A 27,102-nucleotide genomic window follows, 5' to 3' on the forward strand; every position below is an offset into this window, starting at 1 on the left:
TGCACACATCCTGAAGTTTCTGCAGGACAGATTCCTGGATGTGAAATTGCTAAGAATACACGCATGCGTTCAGCGTTTGGGTGGACCCTACCTCCAGGAAGGCCGCACCTGTTGGCACACCCACCAACAACGTGAGAGTTTTCTAGTTTCTGCCACTCTCGTGGATAAAACAATTGTTTGATGTAAATTTTAATTACAGATAACATTACACATCTTTTCATGGGCTTTTCGGCCAGTTATAGTTCTTTCTCTGGAATTTATACTGAGGTACAGTATGAGGCAGAAATTAAACTTCATTATGTTGTTTTTCAAATAGCATCTAATGTGCTTGCAAGCTCTCCTCCCCTCTGCCATAGTTCTAACTTGTGTACAAAGTTGTTCGTGTATCTTTGCTGTCATGCTAACAGCCACGGCCTGGTGGGCAGAACTCTTCACGTCTGGCTGCCCGCGGGCCTCACTCCCGTTCTCTCAGAGGCTCCCTTTCCCTGAGGAGCAGCCGGGGGCCAGCTACCTCAGCACAGATGCAGGGCTGGGATGGCTGCTTGTAGGAAGGATGGTGCATCCGTCATCATTGTGACTGATACACCTGGGACCCACTTTTACCCACCTTTTTTTCTCTAACTCATTGTTTTATTTTTAATCTCGATTCCTTTCTGTTATCTTGCCTACGTTTATTTTTTTATTCCTAACTTCTTGACATGAGTGCTTCGTTCTTTTAATTTTGCCTTTTTATATCAACAAAAATGCACGTAGAGTTAGGATTTTACTTGAATAAAACTTTGACCACCCCCTCTCCACACACAGTTTTTATATTTTCCACTGTCATTAGCTGCAAAATAGTGTGCAATTGCATTTTGGATTCTCTGTTTTCACCAAAGACCTAGGGTAGATCCCTTCCCTTCTCTTATTCTGATTAGAATTTCTAAACCTTTTCTTAGTTACATTTGGTTTTATGGCATACAATTTCTGCATTAAATGTCTTTATAATTCATATCACATAAAATCCACCATTTAAAAGTGAAACACAATTCAGTAGTTTTATGTTCACCGTTTCTAACAGCCACCCTCACTATCTAAATTCAGATTATTTCCACCATCCAATTTCTGCTTCCTAAAATATCAAGAAAGCCGTTCGCATTAACTCAAGTAAAAAGGGGGCATCTCCCAGAAACAAAGTGCAGGGCCAATAGCTGGACTTCCAAGGAAAACACAAGCACCAGGAGCTGCTCTAGGGCTGTGACTCCCTCGCTCCGCAGAGTGGTTTCCTGCTCAAGCAAGCTCGGCATGACCGGGAGTCCACTTGTACAGAACTCCCTACTTCCAGGGCTCACCCCACTGTGTGTGTAGCTTGGGCCAGATGTTCACTCCTGGTCCGATCACCTGTGTGGCTATAAGGGATGGTGATTTGCTTAACCCTCCAGCAGGGCTAGGAATGGATTTAAGTTCCCTCAAAAAGATTATATGGGAAGAGACGCAACATCCATCAGTCCAATCCAATGGCTTGAAATAGGATCCTTTTTGAGGAACCTCCCACGGGCCCTGGAGAAGGCCCTCTCTGTGGGTACGGAGCGTGCGTACGTGCACACAAGCGGGTGGTCGCTAACTGCTGCGAGCCTGTCTTGTCCGGACAGAGGGCGGGTGGCTGTGCTGTGCTTGGCCGGCCTGTCAGTGGAGGCTGTCCCTCTAGGAACTGGGCATTCCTGCCGGCCATCAGTCCGGGAAGAGCCGCAGACGGCGACGACTTGGGCCTGGGGCCTTTACACAGTGGGAAAGGCCGTGGCTACCCTTTCTCATCCTGAAGGGCACACTTGTCCTGGAAGGCCCTTCCTCCCAGGTGGGAGCCCCTTGAATGACGACCAGAGCTAGCCAGCCACCTGCGGCCGTTGCCGTCTGACAAGCCTGACTGTGACGTGCGGAGGAGGGAAAAGGCCCCGGTCCACACGCAGCCTGAGGGCAGAGGGAGCACAGGGCCACCATCAGCACGGCGTGGCTTTGCCACTGAGAAGGGACCCTCGGGAACAGGGGGCAGGCTGAGGGCCTGAGGAAAGCGAGCACGCCGGAGTGTCTGGAAAGGAGAGGAGCACCTTGGTGACACCTGCGGCCGTCTGTGGCTTAACCCGCCGGACGCGCGCCCCAGGACCGTCTCCCTCCACAGCCAGTCTCAGACGGGAGCTCTGTCCTGGAGGCCTCGTGTTTTTCACACAGCCTGCTGGGAGTCGAGAAAGACGCCGGCCCATTAGCACTGGATCTGCCCACCTCTGCACTCACTTCTAGCCATTTCCGTCTCGTGTAATTGCTTGTGGGATTTGGCGCAAAGATGTGTTTTTAATTACACATTATAGTCTTTACCCACAGACAATATTGACACACAAAACTGCTGGTCCGGGGACGTTTTTTGTGTTGAATTATATTACCTCATGCTACGCGCCCCAAGTTCCTGTCTTATACTCATTCTTTTCTATTTAACCTTTCGGGTTCAAATCCGTTGCTTTTCGATGTTTCTCTCCACTTCGGTACGGTAAATTTCCACACTTGCTGATGGGCACATTGGGGCATCTTGCCCAAAGGGCAGCTGAGGGTCACGCAGCGGGCACGGGGACCCCCCAGGCAGAGCTTCTGCCCAGTCGTCACGGATGCTGCGATGCTCAGCAGATCTGGGAGGACTACCTGCGAACTCACGGGTCTCCCAAGTTTTTGAAACATGAAGCAAAGTCAAGGCTGGCAAACATCGGCTAACCACTCGCATGAGCAGACAGCGAGGCTCTCTCCCCTGGGGCTGTGTGGTGGGCGGCGGTCAGGCTGACCCCCTCGGCTGTGAAAGCCCCAGAGGGAAACAGAGCCCGGGAGTGAGGGGCGGGGGAACCAGGTGCAACCCTCGGGCTTTTCAAGTTTGTCGGTGAATTCTCTTTACGTCCGTTTGGAGTGGGTTCAACTTGCAGCTGAAGAGCTCCACCTGCTTGTGTGCACATACGTGCTCCGTACCCACACAGAAGGGCTTTTCCAGGGCCCGTGGAAGGTTACTAGGAACGGATCCTATTTCAAGCCAGGTTAGTGTGGAAAGTCATGAGCACAAGGCAAGCAAGCACGCCAGAGTCCCTGGAAAGGAGAGGCACCTTGGTAACACCTGTGGCCGTCTGCGGCTTGATCCGCCTGCCTCCAGGAATTGTCACGTCTTTCCTGTTCCATGCACTGTTCCTGTGAACGTCACGAGACGGATCTACCCCACATTCTCAACCTCTCAGAGCCAAACTGTTGCTTGCATTTGCGTCAGTAAGGCTTTTAGCTGTAGGAGACTCCCCAACATATTCTCTCTCTCTCACACGCACACACCTGCTCACACACGTGTGCACACACACACACAGTCCGGAGGCTGGTAGCTCTAGGGCTCATTCACTGTCCAGATGATGCGATTATGGATTCGGACTCATCCCTCTGCTCCAACGGCCTCGTGCTTCCCCTGGAGGCCAGGGAGCTGTGGGACTGCCAAGCCTCTTGCTCTCGCCACAGCCAGAGGCAACAAGCAGGGGCTGGACCCCCCCTCCTCTAAACCTCCCCACAGACTTTAGCTCAGTTCTCTGCAGAACTAGGGGGCACATGCACCAACGGGCAGGTCTTGGGACGTGAGCACCCAGCAAATAGAAACGAGGGGACGTATCAAGCGTGACCATCCTCCCGAGTCAGCGGAAGGCCCTACCTTATCTCAGCCTGCAAAAGAGGGGGATCTGTTGGCAGGGGAGAAGGGGAAGGGGCAAGAAGGGGCCATCAGGTGAGTGACCGCGTGCACCACAGGTGCACAGGGCCGCGTTTCCATCGGCCTCAGTTTGAGGGCCTGGCTTTGTGACCAGGGGCTCTGTTGTACAAATTCGCATGCTCAGTGAACGGGCAGGTAGGAGCTGTGGCGGCGGCTTCCGGGCACCGGATCTGAGCTGGTCTGGCTCTGCCCCTTCCCGTGTGAGCACAGGCTGACCCGTCACGGCCTCCAGGTCTGGATCACAGGAGGGTGGGGCTGGTTGGTGCCCTTTGCTCTAATAAGGCTCGACTTCGCGTTGCCTCTGTGGCCCTCAGCTGTTTGCTCCGGTGCTGCTGCGAGCAGACGACCTTCAGCACGACCTTCAGCACCTCTGCTCCGGCTCTCCGCGTCCCACCACACCGCAGGGCAGGGCTCAGGTGGACTCTGGACCGACTTCTGAGAGCGAAGGCCACAGGGTGAGGAAGGAGAGAGCGAAGATGGGGGCACCCCGTTCTGCTGAGCCTCGCTCCGGTCTCAGGGATGGTGAGGGCCGACACTGGGTCCCGGCCACTGCCCGACTCCTCGAAGGCAGCGTGGGGCTCTAGGAAGACGTGTCAGATGCTTCCAGCTGGAGCAAGGGGGCCTGGGAGGCCCGTGAAGTCCGGCCCCCACCGAAATGTCCAGTTCACAGAAGCCAGGGCACGGCCCCAGGAACGAGGCCAAGAGGGAGCAGAGCAGTGGGTGCCAAACCAGGGACGCCAGCAGGACTGAAGGAGGAGGAAGCCAAGACCCAAGGACGGGCGGACGGCAGCCCCACACCTGGACAGAGGCAGGCCAGGAGGAGCGGCGGCCCTGTGACCGGAGCCCTGCCTCCCTGTGAGCCGCGCGGGGTAGCTGACCCGGGGGACGCCAGTGTGGGTGCAAACCTCCCAGCAGCTGGCTGTGCGGGAGCGACGCGGGGTGAATATAAACCTCGGCCGCCTGCTTCCTGCGCGGCTACAGTCCAGGCTCGGGCCAGCTGAGACACTTCTGGTTCCTGCCAAGCCCGAGTCCTCAAGATTCCAGTGATTCCATCCCTTTGGGCTTGGAGGAGAGGGGAGAGGAGGGGAGGGGAGGAAGGGGAGAGGGGAGGGGAGGAAAAAACCCCACACACAGTTGGACTTTTTTTTATATAGAATTTGTACAATATATTTCTCTTCATTTGCATATTTTACCCACAACTTAACATCCTTTTTACAGGCTGAACTCACTCAGCTTGATATAATCAAAATTCTTTCTTTCAAACAAATAAGAAAGATTCAAAATCGTAAACCCGTAAGAAAACAAATTAAAAACGATGATGAAAATAAGTCACCCCTCCCATTAGGAGCAGTGTCCATCTGTACAATATATAGGGTTTGGGTCAGAATCTCTTTATGGATCAGGCACGTGTTTTCACGACACCTTTATTCTCGCCGGTTTTAGCTCTTGCCTGGCAACTCTGCCTCGGAGAAGGATCAAAGGGAGGCTGGTCTCGGAGGTGGCGGGTCCTTGGTGGCGACCGTGTGGGATGCAGGGCGACCGGGCCGGTGGGGCGAGCAGGGGAGAGCGGCAGCTGTGTGCGAAGCAGAACCTGGGCTCGCTCTGTGCAAAGTGGGCAGAGAGACCAGAACAGCCAGGGCGAGGACAGACAGCAGCGGGCCGAGGCTGGCGTTTATTTACAATTCAGCCTCCCGAGGATGGAGAGCAAAGCTGGTGGTGACAGCCCCCAGAGGCATGACCCTGCCCTGCCTATCTGTCCTGCCTGGGTCAGTCAGTCCGGGTCATGAGGGCTGTGGACGGCAGCAAGGTGAAGGCGTGAGTGCGCTGTGTTGTCTGTCTTCCAGGCCGCCCCCCCACCCCGTCAGAGTCGGGACCCCGACACCTGCTCTGTGACCTCCCTCTGCACTGCGAGACCTACCTGGGTCTGGGTGGTACGCACGTGGGGCCTTCTCTGGGGGTGCAGGCAGAGTGGAAGATCAGAACGGGTTTCTACCAAGCCACAGTAGCAGCCTGCTTGCATCCCGACACCATGGGGGACCGGACCGGGCCCAGGGCCTCAGGCCTTGTTGATGTCAGGGCAACGGGCCTTGGGTCACCAAGTTCCAGGACCTGCCCCCCGTCCCCTTTGAAGGGTCCCTCACAGGACGGCTCCTCGTGCAGCTTGGGGGCTTGACTGAGAACCGAGCTCTAGGGCTGCAGGAGGCTGCCGCCCCTCGGCCTCCTGACCCAGAAGGCAAGAGTGCTTCTGCAGGAAGACCCTCCTGGGACCTGCAGTCTCGGGCCCTTCCAACCCAGACCCCTGCAGCCAGCAGTCACGTGCCGGTGCTGACCTGCTCAGCTTGGCCCTAGCTGCAAGGAGCCTTCCATGGGCCCCGCATGGGGGGACATGCTCAGGCCCAGATGCCGTCCTGAAATGGCAGCTGCCGAGGCGCTCTTCACGCCGACGAGTCCCACGGGCCAACCCAGCCTCACACTCCAAAGCATGGCTTTGGAAAGCGAATCATCATCAGCACTTCAGGGCAAGACTGCGACCATAAAAAATGGAAAACAGCATTCTTGCCAGACCAATGACAGCCGAGCAAGCATGCAGAGTCCCAGAGGTGGATGCGACGGGTAACCGTGACCACAGAGAAGAAATAAAATCATCATATATTCTTTGTTTTTTGGTGTTTTTTTTTTTTTTTTTTTTTTTTTACTTCTAAAATAAGATCTCGTCTAACACTTCAAGTCTTCAAGTACAGAAGCTTTCACGCGAACAGCGTCTCCCCCGAATGACCGTTCCATTGGGCACCCCGTGAAGCCTCGCGGGGGAGTCATGTGGTTCTGTTCTAAAAACGTCAGGTGGAAACTGAAATATGTGAAAACAACTAAATGCAGATGTGCTGGGAGTCAGAGCAGGAGCGGTGCACATGGACGGCCCACCGGCTGTGACCAAGGGCTCTTGTTCTCCCCGAGGACTTCTGTGGGACGGCCATGTGCGTGCCTGGGGGCCGGCAGGTGGCCAGGACGAGCTCTCACCGGCTTTGGTGTGGACTGCCCAGTCTCAAGAAGCAAGAGCAAAGGAAGGGCTCCCAGGCCAGGCCACTGCTGCTGCAGGTCCTGCTGAGAGGGCAGCTCTGGGCCGACTCTAAGCGCAGCCAGCTCCGCTCCACGGAGACAGAACCCTTTCCAGAGACGCTCCTTTCAGCTCTTCCTGGGCTGTGGCTTCCGCAGGGACAGACCCTCTGAACGACCTGCCCTCCTGAATAGCTCTGTAGTGCTCTGCTCTTTCTCACGTGCTGTGGTGCGTGCAGGTGCTAACTTGGGACGCGGCAAGTTCTTGGAGGCATGGCTGTTTGGCATTCCACTTGGGGTGGAAGTGGGACCTCAAGGGAAGCCGGGCACAGACACCACAGGCATTTTCCTGAATGAGTTTAGATGTCTGCTCTCAAGTCCTTGTGGACAGATGGGCCAGTTCCATGCACGCCATAGCAAGGGCTAACACTCGACATTCCAGAGGCGGGTTGCCTTGTTCGGGTAGTTGATGGCCAGGCTGATAGCAGCAATGTTCTGCAGAGCCTGTGGAGGGAGAAAGGGTCACTGCCAACGTCAAACCATTCATTTGCTCATTCATTAAGCGCAAACCGGACAAGACCCTCAGCTGAGCACTGGGGGTCATCGGGGCGAGTAGGGACAGACATGAGCCAGCTGTGGTTCCCCTCACCTGGAGTACCAGCCCAGAGTGAGAGACAGATTCTCCCAAGACCCCATGAGAGCTGCAAATGTAGGGCAGAAATATTATCACTCCCCCGAGAGAGAGGCAGGTGCAATGCTGGTGGGCTCAGTGGACCCGGAGGACAGGGTCCACAGGGCGTCCGGGCAAGCTCTTTAGGGAAAGAGAAGAGCAAAGAGGAGCCGAAGGGGAGAGACAAACGGCCAGTGCTGGGCCACAGGGTGGGAGGGTGCTGGGAAAGGGTGCCCTGGAGCCAGGCCGAGGCCGCCGTATGAGCTCAGCGCAGCAAGACACGGAGCCCTGGTCCAGCACAGAGGACGGGCTGTGGGAGGGTCAGCATGAGGGCGAGGAGACGGGCCACGGGGACAGTCAAGAGGGAGCAGCCCACAGGCACACAGGACGTCCAGTTCTTGGTGCCGTATGGTCACATCTCAGATTTTTGCTGTGTCATGAAACCAGGGTGGCGGTGACAGTGCGGGCAGGGACCTGTTCGGAGGGAGGGAGTTTCTACTCTGCCTACAGGTCTCCGGAGGATGCACACAAACACCTCTCAGTTGATGGGGGATTCCCGCGTCTTCCCTGCGAGAGGACCCTGTGTTCACTGAGCAGACTCGCCAGGAATAGATGCCTACTCCCACGTGACCCAGGGCAAAGCTCCCCCGTGTCTGAGCTCAGCGTCCCCATCTGCCCACTGGAGGGTTGGACCACAAGTGCCAGGATATTCAAGGGGTCTGTGAGCCTAAGGCTCTCAATGTGTGGTCTGGGCCTGGGGTTCCTGAGACCCTTTCAGGGGCTCTGCACGGTGAAAAACACTGTTGCAGGATGCTAAGATATTATACTGTCTTCTCCTGCCTTCACGCTCCTGCGCACCCAGCGGAGTCTCCCAGAGGTGCCTGTGAGCCAGGATGACCACGGCTGCTGGGGTGGTGGCCCGAGGCCTCCCGCCAGGGTAGACACGAACGACCACCGTCCTCCTCGAGAACCACTGTATTTGGAAAATACAGCTGTGTTTCACAGAATGTGTGATTCATATTAACATGGAATGCGTTTATTATTTCTTAAAACGAACTGATAAGTGTTAGAATTTTTTGTTTCAATTTCTAAATTTAAAACCTCATTTAATTTCTAATGGCGAATATCCATATGTACAACACATCAACACGAGCTTTTGGGGATCCTCAATAATCTAGAAGTGTAAAGGGATCCTGGGACCAAACTGTCAGCAGCTCTCCTATCAGGGAAGAAAGTTACATCCAAAATTATCTGAAACCTAAGTGTACGGAAACTTCAGCCAAACTGTCGATTTAAGGCATTAGTTGGTTTGGTTTCAAAGACACAAATGCTTGCTGGTGTCTTCCGAGCCCACGGTCTAACGTGAATGACACTGATAAATGGGCTCAACGGCTCTCGGACAGCACAGGGAAGCGACTGGGGCGGGACAGAGCTCCATGTCGACCCGGGGGGCCGCGGCGATGGGGGCGGCCAGCTCTGACAGGGACACGGTACCTGCGCCACGCAGCGGAGAAGGTGGTCGTCAGTGGTTAAGGCCAGCAGGTAATCCTGCAGCAGGCCGAGCTCCTGCGGGGAGAGCAGAGACGCAGCATCACCAGACCAACGCCCACCCGCAACCACAAAAGTCTCGCTCTGCTGGGCACCTCATGGCACCACCTCCCTCGGGAGCTGTGGACGGGGCTGGACCAGGGGCAGCCCGGTGCCTGGTTCCAGGGGGGCTCTGCCCTGACTCACCCACAGGGTCAGTTTCCTCATGTAGAAAATGAGGGGGTAAGCTCAGGAATTTTGAAAGGCCTTTCATCTCTCACATTCAATGGGCCTACTGTGCTCGTGGGAGGAAAGAATAGGAGGAACAAGAACCTAACCATTTCATCTTCCAGAATTCACTACGTTAAGGACTAACCGAAGGCAGTTCTTCCCCCTTTGGCTTTAGGCCTGACAAAATAAACAGTCTTCCCGGGGGTCGGGCAGAGGTGAGGACCTGGGACATCAGGCCACGCGCACCCCCATCATCCCCCACCGGGGCAGCAGAGGAAGCCCTGGCAGGACCCTCACCTGGGCGCGGTTCTCGGTGACGAAGAAGAGCTCGGTGAGGGCGCGGTGCAGGGGGAGGAGGATGCCAGGCTGCGTCACGTCCTCAAACAGGCTGTACTCCATGTGGGTGAAGAGCTGCCACAGCGGCTTCAGCAGCGCAAGGTCACAGAGGTCACTGCGGGGGGCAGGGGTCAGACGTGAGACAGACGCCAGCTGATGGACTCCCCCCACATCTAGTAAAGTCATTGCCCTCCCCAAAAATATTCACCAGCAGCAAACAGGGAAAGGGGCAGAACCCAAACTTCAAAACAGGACTCCAAGGAAGCGGGACCCCCTGGAGCAGAGTCGTAAATCAACCGCACGTCTTTAAAACGGGTGCTACGACGAACTGCCAATGGCAGTGGAAGAATCTCGAGATGGACGTTACGTGGAAAAAGGCAACAACAGAACTGCACATACAAAATAAAGCACAACCGCACATACAGTATCGTGTGACCACGTCAAAAACAACAGTGAACAAATACACAAAAAATGTTATCCGTGGTTGTCCCTGTCAGTTCCCTAGATTTCCTTTTTTTTTTTTCCTTAATATTTTATTTATCTATTTGAGAGGCAGAGAGAAAGAGAGAGAGCGTGCATGCATGAGCAGGGGGAGCAGCAGGCAGAGGGAGAAGCAGGCTCCCCGCTGAGCAGGGAGCCCGATGCAGGACTCGATCCCAGGACCCCGGGATCACGACCCGAGCGGAAGGCAGACGCTTAACGACTGAGCCACCCAGGCGCCCCTTCACCTGCTATTATTATTTTTAAAGATTTTTATTTATTTATTTGACAGAGAGACAGCGAGAGAGGGAACACAAGCGGGGGAAATGGGAGAGGGAGAAGCAGGCTCCCCGCGGAGCAGGGAGCCCGATGCGGGACTCGATCCCAGGACCCCGGGATCACGACCTGAGCCGAAGGCAGACGCTTCACCGACGGAGCCACCTAGGCGCCCAAGTTTCCTAGCTTTTCTGCAACGCTCGTTGCTTCAACAATCAGAGAATAAGAAAAGATTTAAAAGACGGTGATGACCAATATTACAATCTTAGGCTCATAAAACATAAGAAATATGTGAATGAGGGCGCTCGGGCCAGAACCCTTTGCAATTCCGTGGGCCTCTGGGGAGAGACTCGTTGACATTTTTGACTCAGAGGGAGGAAGTACTTTTCATTCCACTTCAGCATCCTTCAGAGGAGAAAAGTTATGAAGCAAATAATATTCTGGGCCTCACTACATGACTTTATGATTTATAATCTTAAATTTTGCCTTTTCTCTTTAATGTACAGCTTTAAAAAGTATTCTGTACATTTACTCTTGGAGCCAATCACTTTCTCCCAGAGCAGTGAGTCTTCCTAAAGTAAAGCAAGGGGAAAACTTGGTTTGATTTAAAGAGACAGCTCTACAGCGGAGCTTCCAGGAAAGCGCTCAGGGACTGAGGTCAATGCACCTGCGTGGCTCATGCCACGTCTGCCCCCGCTCCCTCCCCCGGGGCTGCCTTTCCCCTCTGCCCACCCAGTCTTGCCCCGGGCCTGAGGAAGGTCAGCACACTGCAGAAGCACATCCACAACGCGGCCAGGAAGGGCCCAGCCTTCTGAAGACGGTTTCAAACCCATCACTCAACCAGACGGTTCTCACCGCAACCTGCTCTCCAAAGAACAGAACTGAGCCCCTACGGGCTAAGGGACCTTTCCTCACACCAGGAGAAAGGGAAAACAGCAATCACAGTCCGCTTACCCCTCCCTCTGCTGCCTGCACGCAGACGGACTGCCTTCCCTGATTCGGAGAGCCCTTCATTGTAAAATTACAGCTCCGTATTACACCAGAAGATGCCCTGCTACTTCGGTATCCCTCCACTCTGACTGGCACCTTGTGTCTGTGTGCCTTAAAAGTGCTGGGGTGGGGGGCACCTGGGTGGCTCAGCCAGGTAAGCATCTGACTTGATTTTGGCTCAGGTCATGATCTTGGGGTTGTGAGAGCGAGCCCCCTGTCAGGCTCTGCACTGGGTGTGGAGCCTGCTTGAGACTCTCTCTCTGCACCGCCCCCCGCCCCCCACTCACATGCTCTCTCTCTCTCTCTCTCTTAAAAAAAGAAATGCTAGAGACGGACACTGAACCCCTGACAGGCAGGGGTCTGAGTGTGTGGACGATGCGTGGGGCAGAGTTGCCAACACCTGCCCTCCAAGATGAGGAACGAGGCAATATATCTTTTTTTTTTTTTTTAAAGATTTTATTTATTTATTTGAGACAGAGAGAATGAGAGACAGAGAGCATGAGAGGGAGGAGGGTCAGAGGGAGAAGCAGACCCCCCGCCGAGCAGGGAGCCCGATGCGGGGCTCGATCCCGGGACTCCAGGATCGTGACCTGAGCCGAAGGCAGTCGAGTCGCTTAACCGACTGAGCCACCCAGGCGCCCGAGGCAATATATCTTTAATCCCCACTTCTACTCAATACTCTACGGGAGGTCCTGGCTAGTGCAAAAAGGCAAAAAGACAAAAAAAAAAAAAAAAAAAAAAGCTTCTAAGGACAGAGAGGAAGAACTAAAACCAGTTATTTGTAGATAACATGACTGTGCTCTGAATAATCTACACACGCTCTCTTAAAGTTAACAAATAGAGCATGGTCATTGCATACAAAGGAAATACACAAAAACTAATTACATATGAGCAGAAACAATAACAATTACAAATAAGAATTCTAAAACACCAATTACAATAGCATCAAACCCATTAACTTCCTAGAGATAAAGCTAATGGAATGTTGTGCAGGCCGTCTACAGAGAAACCTGTAAGGCGTGACTCAGACCTGAGCAGTGGAGGACTGTAGAGAGGAGCCGATATTTAACAATTGTGGGTTACGGGGTTCAGTGTTGTCAAGAGTCAAAACCCCATCAGGTGAGAGGAGGCGTGTGCACATGTGCGTGGACAGAAACAAACACGTGGAGTAGGAACACTATGAGGTACCGGAAATTCTGGCCAGAGCAATTAGGCAGGAAACAGAAACAAAAGGCATCTACACTAGAAAAGAAGATGTAGACCCGTCTGTGTGCAGATGACATCCCAAACAGAAAACACCAAAGACGAAACTTCTTCCACAGAAGAAACATTAGAACTAATAAATTCAGTAAAGTCACAGGACACAAAATCAATACAGAAAATCAGCTGCATTTCTACGCACTAACAACGAACTATCAGAATGAGAAATTAAGGAAACAAACCCATTTACAATGGGGTAAAAAAGAATAAAACACTTAGAAATAAATTTTTGCAAAGGAGGTAAACAGTCTGTACACTGAAAACTGTAGAACGTTGAAAGAAACCGGAGAACACACAAGTGTAAAGGATGATCCATGTTCAGGGCCTGAAGAATACAGTTAAAATGTTCATGCTGCCCAAAGCAATGTACACAGTCCATGTAGCACCTATCCAAATCCCAACGGCATTTTCACAGAAATAGGAAAAACAACCCTAAAATTCACGTGCAACTACAGAAGACCCTGAATAACCAAATCAATCTTAAGAACAAACCTGGAGGCCTCACACATCCCAATTTTAAACCATGATACAGAGCTACAGCAATCCAAACGGTATGGTACTGGAACAGAAACAGGCATAAAGACTGATGAACAGGACAGAGAGCCCAGCAGTAAACCCATGCATATACGGCCAATTAATTCTGACAAAGGCGCCAGGAATATGCAATGAGGAAAGGACAGTCTCCCCAACACATGTGTTGGAAAAACTGGCTAACCACATACAACAGCACGAGACTGGCTCCCTCCCTTACATCACGCACAGAATCAAGTCAAAATCGGTTAAAGATTTGAATGAGAGGCCTCCAACTGCAAAACTCCCACAAGAAAACATACGGGCTAAGCTCCTTGACATTGGTCTTGGCAACAATTTTTTGAATTTCACACAAAAGCAAAGAGACATGGGACTACATCAAACTAAAAAGCTTCTGCGCGGCAAAGGAGACCATCAACAAATGGAAAGGCATCTACGGAATGGGAGAAGATATTTTTAAACCACATAGCCAGTAAGGGATTAACATCCAAAATATACGAGGAACTCATTTAACTCGGTTTCAAAAGAACCCAAATAACCCAATTAAAATATAATCCAAGGACCTGAACGGACACTTTCCCGAAGAAGACATGCCGATGGCCAAGAGACACATGAAAAGACAGGGGCTTGTATCACTCATCGTCAGGGAAATGCAAGTCAAACCACAACGAGATACGGCCTCGCACGTGTGGGGATGGCTATCATCGAAAAGACAGGAGACGACAGGTGTTGGTGAGGACATGCTGCTGGTGAGAACGCACACGGTGCGGCCACTGTGGAGACCGAGATGAGCTTCCCCGAGTAACTGAAACCACAACTACTGTGTGATCAGCAAGCGCACTAGTGGGTTTAGAGCAAAAGCACACGAATCGCTACCTCCAAAAGATACCTGCGCTCAGATGTTCGCAACGGCCAAGGTTGGAAACAAACAAGAGTGTCTGCTGATGGAAGAGCGGATACAGCCCATGCGGTGCTGGGCACGCGACGGAGTATTCTTCAGCCACGAGAGCGTGGCTGTTTGCAACACGACGGGCCTGGAGTAGAATAAGCCCGAGAAAGACAAACCCTGGGCCATCTCAATTCTACGTGGAAACCCAAACAAACCGGACAAACTCGCAGACACGGAGAACAGACTGGTAGTTGCCAGGGGCTGGGGGTGAGGGAGACGGGGAGAGGCCGGTCAAAGGAACACACCCTCCAGCTGTGGGGTGCATAAGGTCTGAGGATCTAATATGCACCATGGCGACAACAGGAGACAACGGTGCATCGCGCTGCATCATTTTCAGGAAACAGAAATTTCCTGAAAAGCCAGTTTCCGCAAGAGAGCAGATGGTCACTGTTGTCACGCACAGCAGAGGTGACCACGTAAGGTGCTGGGTGCGTCAACCAACCCGACAGGGAACGCTTTCGCCACACGGACATACGCGAAATCATCACCTTCTACACTTTAAACATTCCACGGTTTTTTCAGTGACCTCTCGCTAAAGCGGGAAAAGCAAGAGAAAGGAAGCAACCAAGTCTAAGACACATGGGATGTGCAGGGTTGGATAATCCAGGACATCCTCAAAGAGGAAGAACGACGGGTTTATACGCCGAGATACGTACATTTGTCATAAAGCTACAACACTGAACGCAGTGACCCGAGAAGACCAAGGGATGGAGGAGAGCAGACTCGGATGTATGCGTACGTGGACACCTTCCTGGCGACAGAGGTGGCGCTGGAGTGAGGGGAGGGAAAAGCTGGTCTATGGGGTCGGGGGGAGACTCAAGTTCGAATAACCAACCCTGACTCAACACTTCGCATCACGCACAGTAGTCATTCCACGTGGAACATAAGCTAGATGGGACAGAAGAAACAAGCTTGGAGAACACAGGAAATATCGTCACAACCCCAAGACGGAGTACGGCAAACATCTCCTGAACAGGACAGTAAAAGTACTACCACTAAAAAAACCCAAAAACAAAAACGCTCGATGAACTGTAAGATCTTAAAATTAGAAGCCTTCTTTCCATCAGACACCCCTGAAAGAGAAATGACAAGCCACAGAGTGGGAGGAGGTCCTCACAGTCCGAACGCCCCGCAAAGGACCCACGGAGGGCAGCTCACCTGTGGGTGCAGCAACGGACGATCCTCAGAAGCAGGTGGATGGCTTTTAATCGCTGGTGGCCAGTCTGGCGACAAGCCACACCCACCAGCCACTCCCAAATTTTGGCCAGCGGGAGGTGTGGCACAACTCTTTCTTCTGACAACATCTGCTTCAAAATCTCGAACCCTGGCCCACACCCACAAAACACAGAGATTTAGAAACATGAACTGCGTGAGTTTCAATAAATAGAATAAAACAACTATGATCATTTAAATTTTGCCTAAAATTATGCCTTTGATAAGAGCAACAGAGGATAACATTTCCAGTTTCTCCTTTTTGCAACAAGCCCTGTGAATTCTAAGAGAAGCGTCTTCTGTGGCCCCGCAGGCGGCCCCTCCTCTGTCCACTCATGCTGACCACTAGCTGCCACAGCACATTCAGAGGGACATGTGGAAGGCTCCGAGAAAAGCAGCTGCTTCGATTTTTTTTTTAAAGATTTTATTTATTCATGAGAGACAGAGAGAAAGAGAGAGAGAGGCAGAGGGAGAAGCAGGCTCCCAAGGAGCAGGGAGCCCGATGTGGGGCTCGATCCCAGGACCCCGGGATCACGACCTGAGCCGAAGGCAGACGCTCAACCGTCTGAGCCACCCAGGCGCCCAGCTGCTTCGATCTCAACAAACATCAGTGACACAGTGGCCCCTGCATCCACAGAGGGTCCCTGGCCAGAAGAGCCTGCGGACGGAAAGAGTAGCACACATACCTGTCTGGAATCGCCCCAGGTGTCCCGCCGTCACAGTGAATTTGTAACCCCACTCCGTGTTGCTCATGTCAGAGGTGAAGCGGTAGTACAGAGTATCTCCTGGGTCACACAAGAATCAGAGACAGCTCAGGACACCGCAGCAACGGGGAATGGCAAGTGACAGGCTCCTGATGAAAAAGGCTAAACCCGGGGTGACGCCCCCCCCCCCCCCGCCACAACATCCCTCTTCTCAGTACTGAACTTCAGTACTCGATGTGAAGGGTCTAGATGACTGAGGATGTATTTACTACCTGGGAGCTCAAAATCCTTCCATTTCTGCTGGGACCCACTGAAAGTGTGTCGGTCCTGCTGGAAGTCACCACTGCTGGACATGGCCAGCTCATCACAGCCCTCCTCTGTACTGCACTGCGAGTCGAATTTGATGGAGAGGTAGACTGCACCTGGGATGTGGACTTTATCCTGGGGAGGGGACACAAGGACACGTCTGTCATTCCCCAGGGCTTGTCTCGGGCCACGCCCTGCAACCCTAAGACAAGGAGGAGGGGGAGCACGCGCCTGGGCACTGAGACAAAGGGCAGGGGCCTCCACAGTGTGGCCACATCATCAGGAGACGGTGCAGCCAGGGCTGAACCCAGGCCCGCACGCGGACTCAGTGTCGAAGATGCCAAGGGTTCCCTGAAAGGACCTTGTTGCAGGAGAAGCGAATGCCTCCCCCCAGGCCCAGTTTCCTATTGAGACAAGGTCAGAAGACTGGGCTGTGGAGACTCCCTGGCTTTGGGGAGACAGAGGGAGGACTGCCCAGAGGGGATGAGATTCTCAGCAGCTCTCGTAGGTCCTGCCAGCCACGTGCCCTGGACGTACCTCAAAGTTCGTGTTATTGTTATATGGGTGTTTCGACTCCCTGACTTGCACCTCCATCCCGGGCTCCTCCATGAACTGGCAGGCAGCCAGGGCCATGGTCCCCAGCATGCTCCCTCGGCAGCCCTGGAGCACCTTCCGCAGGATCTGGCAGGATGTGAGGCAGAGAGCGTCAGAGCCACCAGGGGCAGGAAAAAGGACGCGTCCGTTTCAACCCAAGGCCCATCCAAAGGGGCTGGCTTCACTCTGGCCCCCGGCCCCACCCCTGAAGCCAACTCTTCCAGCCGCCTCCCATGGGGGTGGGGTGGGGGGGCTTGCTGTGGACTGGGACGCCTCCCGCGGCGGGGAGGGGGCCCTGCTGTGGACCGGGACGCCTCCGCCTCAGTCCTTCCTGAAAACACCACTTCTGGGAGCTCTGAGAAAGCCAAGAGAACCAATCAGAGGTGGTCCCGGGCCCTGCAGAGTCCTGAGCCAAGCAGAGGAGGGACGCACAGAGAAACAATGACCGTACAAGGGGACACATGCCAAAGAGGTGTGGAACTGGGGGCTCCGTGGGGCAAGGATGGGGGGAGGCCATGCTCCCCTGTGGCACTTCCATGAGAGGAGCGGCTACGGCAAAGCTGCCAACACCTCCGAGACTGTGGGGCTGGGAACAGATCTAGGGGGCTCTGCAACCAGCGGTGTTCTTACACAGGCAAATTAAGGATGAGAAGATAAACTCACTTCCGGAGGAATCCCCCCGCAGGGCATACATGGGGCGGTAAGGGTACACCGTGCGTGTGTGGGTGCCAAGGGGACAGGGATGAAGGCGGCGGCAGTAAATGTGACTCAAGATTTTTGCACTTGGAAGCTGGAAGGTGGTCAGAAAACTTCCCAGCTCAGCTGGAGGAGGCGTCCATGGCTTCCCCCCGGCCCAGACCAGGCCGTGTTCTGCTGTGCGGCTCCTCTGGGTGCGTTCACCCTGGGAATCGCTACCCTGCTCTGCTCTCAAAGACGACGTGGAAGATTTGACTTAAGAACAGAACCAGGGGCCTGGAAACTCAGAATCGGACCATGGGGTTAAGCTGCAGACCTCACACCTGCCTTCCAGAGGCCGGGGCCTCGGGCTGCACTTCCTCAAGACGGAACTCTCCCTGGTTACAGGGGAACAGGTGCAAGTGCCCCCCAAACACCCGGGAGGCTCCTGTGCCACGGGGACAGGCCATCAGCCGTAATTCACCACGTCCCCTGGGCTCGGCATAGACGGGAAGAGACCGGCTGGGACGAGTGCAGAGGCAGGCTCCATGGGATCACGCTGTCAGGTACCCTCTGCGCACCAAGTCTGCCCTAGGCTGGGAGCTCCGCTCCAGGCCAGGACCTGAGAGAGCCCAGCTGTGCCCCCACCCAGCCGCTGCTGCACCCACAGCTGCCGTGGAGCCGCACGCCCACACAGGTGGCCTCCCGCCGGGGAGGCCCGCACCAGAGGAAGCAGGTTCAAACATGGCGGGGGGGGGGGGGGCCCGAGGAACAAAGGGGGCGAGTGCCCAGCCTGGCCTGCTCAACAATCACCTTCTCCCACTGGTGCTTTTCTTCCAGCTGCATGAACATGTCCAAAATGTAGGTCATGTGGGCCGGGCCACTGAGCTCCAGGGTGTCCTCACTCACTGGCACGTGGCCAGGCCACTCGGCGAGCAAGGAGGCCAGCACGTGGCGGGCGTACAGGACGGCCGTGGCCTCGTTCACGCGGAACAGGTACTCTCGGACAGCCCTCTTGCTCTTGCAGTTCAGCTCCTTGTGCAGGAGGGCGGCGCTCTTGCTACGTCGCTGCTTGGCGTAGCTCTGCTGCAGTTCACTCTCCGTGCTGGCGATGAGCTTCTGGGTCACAGGGTTCGATTCAGCCGTGGCCTGGTCACAGCGTGCAGGCCGGGACTGCAAACCCAAGACCACCGTTACCGCGGCCTGCCCCCTCACCACTGGGTGGGGGCTGGGGGCCAGGGGCAGACATTTCGTGTCCAAGGTGGACGCAACATACCAAACACGGTAAGATAATCATGTCTGTGTCCACGGCTTTGGCACTCTGCTCCTCTAGTCTCAGACTCCTACTGGGCTGCCACCTCTGAGCCAGGGTCCGAATCCTTTCATCCGTGGTGAGCTCGTCCCCATCAAACCTGGGGAGAAGAGGCACAAGGCTGGGTACATACATCACAGAAAGCTAAGCGTTCAGCCCGCAGTGAAACTTGTCAGAAATACCGATCCGAGTTACTGTCCTGTTACTCTGCAATGACATTATCGCCCCCCATATTCTGCCATCTAGACTCACAGCACTCATTTATTTACTCATGCACACAGACGTGCACAGACCCCCTGGTGGCGGAGGATGCAAACTGTCCCTCGGGATCTCAGAAACAAAGTTCCCAGAAGCTTTAGCAAGGTACACAACCACCCAGCTGGCAACAGGGTGCCCAGCCCCTCTTCCGCTAGACGGGGCGATGCAACTAGGTCCTCGCCCACAGGAGGCAGCCGGGTTGAGGATGCCCTCCTCTCTCTACCTTCCCCCTCTCTGGGCTGGAACACAGGTGGGTATGGGGGAGCCACGGGACAACACGCAGGCGAACAATACCCTTGGGGATACAGGGTCATTCACAGAGCAGAGCTGCCTACCCACCCTGGACTGCCACGAGAGAAAAAACAAATTCTATCTTCCTTGACCCGATATTTCTGGGTTTCTTAGTTACAGCAGGTTAGACTGTGCCCTGCTTCATTTCACAAAGGATCTGAGGCAACATATAAGAAATACAGGAAAACAGAAATAGAAGATAAAAACATAAAAGAAAAATTAAGTTGGAACTGAATGTAAGTTAGAATAAGAAGTCAAAACTAGGATATGACAGACAGAGGGAGAGATTAGCTACGACAGGTAAAGTTCCACACACATTTGGGAGACAACCAGGCTGAACTTCCTGGCCAAGAGAAAGGGAGTATTATTAACTTTATGGTAACCCTTGGGGAAATCCATGAAGATAATGTGCAAACAACACTCTGACCAGAAGGCCCTGGTTGGCACTGTCTGCCCCAGGACGACGAATGGGAGAAACCTTGGCATCTGCCGCAACGTCTGCACCCAGAGGGACACACGGCACAGCTCAAGAGGACTCAGGCCGTGCGGCGCGGTCAGCTTTCACAGCGCTGCATGAAGAACTGAAAACCAGGTCCACGAGTCGGCCTCACAGGAGTTTCTACCCCGAGCTTGCTGGCAGGAGGCAATCATGGCCCTGCCCTCCCTTGCTCTCCCACTCGCTGCACGTCAGCTGCATCTCGGGGTCCTCACCTCTTCTGAACCTCCAGGAAGAAAGAATCGGTCCTTTTCATCTGCAACTCGTATATGGCCCGGAGGATGTGCAGAGGGGCATTGAGCGCATCGTGCGCCATCTGCAGGCCATGGAGGAAGCACAAGAGAGACGAACTCAAGGGATACAACAATTATTTTCTAAAGTCACCACAGGCTATAATTTCTGAGTATCGTGTGGTCACTTGGAGCAAATAAAATGATAAACTCTAAAACATGGACTGCAGAATCTGCTCTGGGATTATACATTCACAGAAAACAAAAAGCACGGAAATAGCAGACCACTGCACGCAACGCCAACAGTCAACAGTTGCCGCCCCCCACGGTGCCCTCCGCCTGGAGCTGCCACGCACTCAACTCCGACAACTGGCACATCGGTCCAGAGATGTGCTTGCTTTTCTGATCCCCGCCCCATACCCTCTGGCTATGAAGGTTCCTTCAGAGCCCAGTCTAGGCTTGCGGCCCAAGGTCACTGTGTCACCTGCAGCCACCATTCGAGGAAGAGTGTATCCCCAGGGAACGTAAGAGAATGCATCTCAGAAACCACGAGGGGACACCATGCATCGAAGGGCTGCAAATTATGAGCAAAACTGCATGTGCTTATGTCATGGGAGAGATGATCTAAAGCTTTTAGGCCCAAAAACCTTAAAAATGACTGGTGTAAAGATTTTTCCGTTCTTCCGGATCAATTCTGCACAATTCAGACTGAGTCTTCAGGAAGCGACTTCTCGGCACGTCAGACTGAGGCATTTTTGCATGAAGGCAAAAACACGGTGCAAGCCAAAGACGACCCATCCCTTAGCTTCACCACGGCCCCCGAACTCACCAAGAAACATATTCTGGTGGGCTCATCCAGGCTTTCCAGGGGATCCAGCTTCTTCTGCTCCGGCTCAGCAGGGCTGCTGACAGTGCCTTCCACCTCCTCCTCTTGGTCCCCTCGCTCGTCTTGCTCCAGGGCTGTGTTCTCGGCCAAGGTGTGAATCTCCTTCTTTGAGGAGTACAGCATGATGGACAGGATCTACAGACAGAAGACCATGCAGGGCAGGGGTGTGGGGGCTCAGTGGGTGAGATCTCTAACCCTTAAATGGTAGAAAATATTTGACCTTTTTAAAAGATGTAAGGATTCACAAAGGGAATGTAAAATTAGTAACAAAAGAAAACACATGAAAACATGTTCCATTTAGCTATCATCAAAGACATGCTAACTAAAACTGAGGGACCTCTGCGGCTGACAACGCAAGTTGGGATCACTTTGAGAACGTGTTTTGGTGAGATGTAAAGAGCTGTAACGTCTACTGCCTTTGACCCAGCCAGTAACTCTCCTTTTAGGAATAACGTAAAGCACGTTACAGTCAGTGAAGCTGAGATCCACCTTCGTGTGTCATTTGCAGCCGTTACGACGGGGGTCATGAAAACCACCTAGTGACTCGGGGAAGCGGCCACCGCACTCCCCCACTGCGTCTGAGGGTCACACACTGTACCATCTGCGTCTACACACGCGACAGGGCCGCAGGTGGGAACGACTGGAATAAGGCAGTTCAGAAAATACTAACAGTGACCGTGTTTGTGGGGCGGAATGTGAAGTTTTTCTTTTCTATATTTCACATTTTCTGCAAATCTAATTTAAAATTCATTAGTTTTTCCTCAGAACGAGAGCCCAGATGCTCTCCAGGTTTTCCACTGCTATATTTCAGCACCGCTTCCTGAAACCAAACCAACCCCTCCCGCCGTGCTGGACAGCAGGCTCCTCGAGCTCAGGCCTCTGGGTGCCAGAGCAAGGCTGGCTGACCCCCCCCCGCACAGCAGCAGCCTTTCCTGGACCAGAGGCTGGCACACTCAGAGACCAGAGCAATTCCACCAAGACCAATCTGAGGCCCAGAGGGAACTGTGATAAGATGGAAACTGTCAACTAAAGTCCCACATAGAATAAACACATTATGTTTATATATAAGCAGATTTCAGCTCGAAGGAACTTCAAGGAAAATAATAATTCAGACACACTTGATGGCCGTGACGTAACGGTCAGCCACGTGTTTCCATAAAATACTTCTCCTCCAGTGTTCTCCGAACAAACGTCAAATTCATTCTCTCCCAGACAGGAAGAAGAGGTGTCATAACCCCTGTTTCCAACAGGGGACACCAATCTGAGACACGGTTCCAACGGAGGCACAGAACGAGCGTGCCCGGGGCAGAGGCGGTACGGCTAACCCACGGGTCTCACTCCTGCACGGGAAGCCTGCAGCAGGTGGCCCATGTCTTACCTCCAGGTCCCGGAGGAGCCACGTTTTACTAAAACCGGTCCCTTTGCTGCACTTTTTCACCAGCAGCTTCAGCAAATCAGTCTGAAGGAAGGTCGCATGAGTCTCTTCAAAACCGTGAGCCTGCCAAATAAAAGGGAAATGACCTGCAGCTGCCTCAAGGGAAAGCCATGGGGAGAGAAGCAAGGTTCTTTCAGAGCCCAGTCTAGGCTTGGGGCCCAAGGTCACTGTGTGGGCAAATTCTAGAGTTGCAAGAAGGATGACATACAAACCTCAGCCCCAACCTGAGTCTGTCCACTCCATGTCTGATTCGGCCCTCGGCAAGCATTTCTGGAGCCCAGGACGCCCCCTGTGTGGCTCGGCCCTCGGCAAGCATTTCTGGAGCCCAGGACGCCCCCTGTGTGACTCACCCTCGGCAAGCATTTCTGGAGCCCAGGACGCCCCCTGTGTGACTCGCCCTCCGCAAGCATTTCTGGAGCCCAGTACACTCTGTGGGCTTCATCCTATAGGAACGACCCTCTCCAGCACTCTGCCTTCCCAAAGCTTCCAGAGCTCGTCAGAACATAACCTAAGTCCTGAGTCATGGCAGACAGGGCGCTGCAGACTCCCTGCCTGCTCCTCTGGTCTTCCACAGGATCCTGAAAGCCCAGAGGTGTTCTTCCTGTCGCTGACAACCATGCCTGTTCCTGGGCCTGGCGTCTGTGGCTCTCCCTGCATGCATCACTCTGCCAAGACCCCTCACCTACCATCTCACATTTCACCTCCTCAGAAAGGCTTTTTATGACTCATGGTGCCCTCAGAGAGTTTATTTTCTCTTTGCTACTATAATTAAACAACTAAAACATGAGCAGATTGTGATAAATGCCTTGGAGGCAACAAACAGCAGCTGCATGGGCTTGGTCCCCTCACCACGAGCACTCAGGGGGACCCGGGGCTGGAGCGCCATCCGTGCTGACTCCTTGTGCTGCCTGAGTCCTTCTGTGGCCTCCTGGGCAGTTCTGCCAAAGTCCAGGGACTCACAGACTTTTAAAATAAAACCCTTCTTTCATGGCTACTTCTATGGGAAAGATCGCCCTAAAAGTGATCCCTTTCCCCTGTCAGGCCCCTCAGGTAGCAGAAGAACCATCTCCCCCACAAGTCAAGGCTTCTCCCAGCTCCTCCCACCCCAACTGCCAAGCCTATCACTCCAAGTCCCGTAGGACGCCGGTCCCCTTTGTTCTCCCCCTCCTCTGGCCCTACAATGGGCCGGAGAAGCTGTGGTTCGGAGGAAAGTGAGAAACTATTCCATCCAGTTTCTTCCCATCTTCCAAGGTTACATGCCCATCAGGTAAATACCTGGTTCCACGGAACAGTACTAAAAAAATATAAAGAACCAACTACTGGGAAAATTCTGCTTCTTCCTTAGAGCTATCCTTGTGCAAGACCTCCACCATTCCTAAAAATAATCAAAATCCTTTGGTTAACCAACCATCGAAATCAGATGGCATCTCCTCGTAGTAAAGGCCCTGCAGATGTTGCATCACAGTGATTCATGAGCAAATGGAAAAAGGTCACAGTTACCTTTAGCGTCTTATATAGTCCTTTGAGGGCCAGGGACAGGACCCAGGTTGCTTCCACCGCCTCGGGACAGTGGCTCTCCACACTGGCTTGCAGAAGGTGACTGGCGATAAAGGCAAAGTGCTGGGAGTACTGGCTCAGCTGGGCCTGAGAGCTGCTGCACTCCTGTCCTTTCTGGACCAGCTGGTAGTCCTTCACTGGAGGGTGAGGTCAGGCAGGAAGACAAAGGCATGAAAGCAGTTAATGCTTCCTGCAGCTAAGTCTCTTCCCCAGTAATGCGCCTTACCGAAGCAAGAACCACAGACCCCAAAACGCAGATCACCCTGGCTTCAAACTTAGCCGTTACATCTAAGGCTGGCTGGCAGGTGAGCACAGAAATGGCACTGGGCCAGCCATCCAACAAGCAACTGAGAGAGACAATTTACATTCCTACTACTGAGCACCAACAGGTCATCTCCAAGTGCTACAGGAACTTCTTACATATAACATGCAAGTAGAACCTCCACTCCCAAACAAAACTAAGATGGACTAGATTGACTCTCCTATCTTAAACAACCAGAACATTGAAAAAGTGCATGAAACAATGGTTTGCAGACAGGAGGCAACAAGCAGTATAGGACTATGATCCCCAATAGAAGGGACCTAAACCAGAGGAGCCCTCCAACAGCCAGGCCTTCTGGAGACAATTTCTAGGCTGCGGAGCAGGGACTAGAAATCTAAGCAGAGTCCTGAAATCTCAACGAACTGATGAGAAAGAGGTGAATTCAGGGAAGTCAAGGCAGCTAGAATTTACGGGGCAGAATATCACAAAGAAGGAAGAGGCAAAGACAGACAGGGTATGGGGGACCTCTCTAGACAGCCACAAGAGCTTCCTCGCGTCTTTGGCTGAGTGTGAGCTGCACAAATGTGTGGTGGGAAACCACCTAGTTCTAGGAAAGAACTACCAAAAGCAGTTGGACGAACAATTCTTGGAGCTCACACAGACCTGGGAATATTCTGTCTTCCCCCCACCCAGCATCCTTGTGGATACTAGTGGAAGTATCCTGGTGGAGGGGGTGGGGGTGGAGGTGGGGGGGACAACTATTTGAAGACATAATAGTTGAAATTTTTCTGAATTTGATAGACACTGTAAATCCACAGATCCAGGAGCTCAATAAACCCCCAAGAAGAAGAAACAAAGAAAATCATCTCAAGGCACATCCTATTCAAAATGCTAAAAACCAGTGACTAAGAAAAAAATCTTAAAAGCAGCCAGGGGAAAAAAAGGACACATTTGAAGAGTAACAGAGAATGACAGCAAACTTTGCGGCCAAAACTATGTAAGCCAGAAGAAAATGGATCAAAACCTTCAAAGTATTCCAAGAAAAAACTCTTGGCCTAGATTTTTATATGTATCATCTTTCAAAGATAAAGTCAAAATAAATATTTTTTTGGTTTGGTAGGACACACCAAAACAAAAACTCTGTGGCAGCAGACCTGCAATACAAGAAATGTTAAGGGAAGTTTTTCAGGCCAAAGAGAAATGATACCAGATTGATACTTGAACTTACACAAAGAAATGAAGAGTACCAGAAATGGTAAACATGTGAGTAAATAAAAAGATATTGTTTTCTCATTTTAAAACCTTTCTTAAAATATCCTTTTATTTTTTATTTCTTTTTATTTTATTGAACAAGAAATTTTTTTAAAGATTTATTTATTTATTTGAGAGAGCATGTGTGTGCACGAACAAGCAGGGAGAGTCTTTTTTTTTTTTTTTTTAAGATTTTATTTATTTATTTGACAGAGAGAGAGAGAGAGAGCACAGTAGGCAGAGTGGCAGGCAGAGGGAGAGGGAGAAGCACGCTCTCCGCTGAGCAGGGAGCTGGATGTGGGGCTCGATCCCAGGATCCCAGGATCATGACCTGAGCCGAAGGCAGATGCTTAACCGACTGAGCCACCCAGGTGCCCCAGCAGGGGAGAGTCTTAAGTAGACTCTGTGCTGAGCGCAGAGCCCAGTGCAGGGCTCGATCCCATGATCCTGAGATCATGACCTAAGCCAAAACTAAGAGTCAGATGCTTAACCAACTGCGCCACCAAAGTGCCCCAAAATATCTGACTTTTTAAAGCAAAAATAAATAATGTCTTATTCCGAGGTTTATAACATGTAGAAGTAAAATGTGTAATGATAATAGCACAAGGATGGGGGGATAGAAATATAAAATCTGTGTTTCCTCACTGTATGTTAAGTGGTAGAATATTATTTGAAGGTAAACTACAATGAGTTAAAGGTGAATATTATAAACCCTAAAGCAACCACTAAAAAATTACCTGAAGGTAAACTATGGTAAATCCTTGAGCAACCACTGGAAAAATTAAAAGAGATACAGTTAAAAACCAATAGTGGAAATAAATGGAGTCATTAAAAAACAAAAACAAAACAGGGGAAGTAGAAGAAAAGGAAAACCAAACAAGTGAGGCAAATAAAAAACAATCAAGAACTTAGTACATTCAAACTCAATCATCTTGATAACTGCATTAAATGTAAATAGTCTAAACATCTCAATGAAAACACAGAGATTGTCAGACTGGATTAAAAAAGAAAATTCCACTATGTGCTATCTGCAAGAAATCCACTTTAAATGTAAAGACACAGGCAAGTTAAAGTGAGAGCATACAGGGGCACCTGGGTGGCTCAGTCAGTTAAGTGTCTGCCTTCGGCTCAGGTCACGATCCCAGGGTTCTGGGATCGAGCCCCAAATCGGGCTCCCTGCGCAGCGGGAAACCTGCTTCTCCAACTCCCTCTGCCCCTCACTCGTGCTCTCTCTCTCTGTCACTCTATCTCAAATAAATTAAAAAAAAAAAAAATCTTTAAAAACATACATTGATCAATCTCTGGTGAGACACTCTAGGAAACAAACAAGAGAAGACACAAAGTACCAAATTCAGGAATGAGAGAAAGCAGCTGCTACTCCATGCCAGATGAAGAGAAATTAGAGATCTCAATTTATTTCCTAAATAAAGAGAGACATATACAGTGCTCATGGGTCATGTTAAGATGTCACTTCTCCCCAGATACACAGACTCAATGGTTCCTTGATAGAAACTGACAAGCTGATTCTAAAATTTATACAGAAAGGCAAAGGAACTAGACTAGCCAAAACAATGCTGC

The 27,102-nt window shown here is 52.2% G+C and overlaps 1 protein-coding gene across 4 annotated transcripts in view; it reads right to left on the bottom strand.

Annotated features, from left to right (window-relative positions):
• Positions 1-4,892: 4,892 nt before the first annotated feature.
• ZZEF1 (zinc finger ZZ-type and EF-hand domain containing 1) overlaps positions 4,893-27,102 on the bottom strand; it is a 103,158-nt gene continuing 80,948 nt past the window's right edge. For 3 of the 4 annotated variants that reach the window (XM_034989318.1, XM_034989316.1, XM_034989317.1), the window contains 13 exons: positions 23,955-24,148; positions 22,398-22,517; positions 20,963-21,154; positions 20,119-20,219; positions 18,823-18,958; positions 18,360-18,719; positions 16,815-16,958; positions 16,244-16,412; positions 15,954-16,052; positions 15,214-15,379; positions 9,531-9,684; positions 8,970-9,041; positions 4,893-7,309 (listed from right to left, as the gene is read on the bottom strand). In XM_034989318.1, the coding sequence (XP_034845209.1) occupies positions 7,229-7,309; positions 8,970-9,041; positions 9,531-9,684; positions 15,214-15,379; positions 15,954-16,052; positions 16,244-16,412; positions 16,815-16,958; positions 18,360-18,719; positions 18,823-18,958; positions 20,119-20,219; positions 20,963-21,154; positions 22,398-22,517; positions 23,955-24,148 (1,988 nt within the window). In that variant the 3' untranslated portion in view covers positions 4,893-7,228. The remainder of the gene's footprint in view (positions 7,310-8,969; positions 9,042-9,530; positions 9,685-15,213; positions 15,380-15,953; positions 16,053-16,243; positions 16,413-16,814; positions 16,959-18,359; positions 18,720-18,822; positions 18,959-20,118; positions 20,220-20,962; positions 21,155-22,397; positions 22,518-23,954; positions 24,149-27,102) is intronic. The other variant, XR_004676343.1, reaches the window with a different exon arrangement.

Source organism: Mirounga leonina, unplaced genomic scaffold (genome assembly GCF_011800145.1).
Source record: "Mirounga leonina isolate KUSES-001 unplaced genomic scaffold, KU_Mleo_1.0 Mir_488, whole genome shotgun sequence".
Classification (NCBI taxonomy): domain Eukaryota; kingdom Metazoa; phylum Chordata; class Mammalia; order Carnivora; family Phocidae; genus Mirounga; species Mirounga leonina.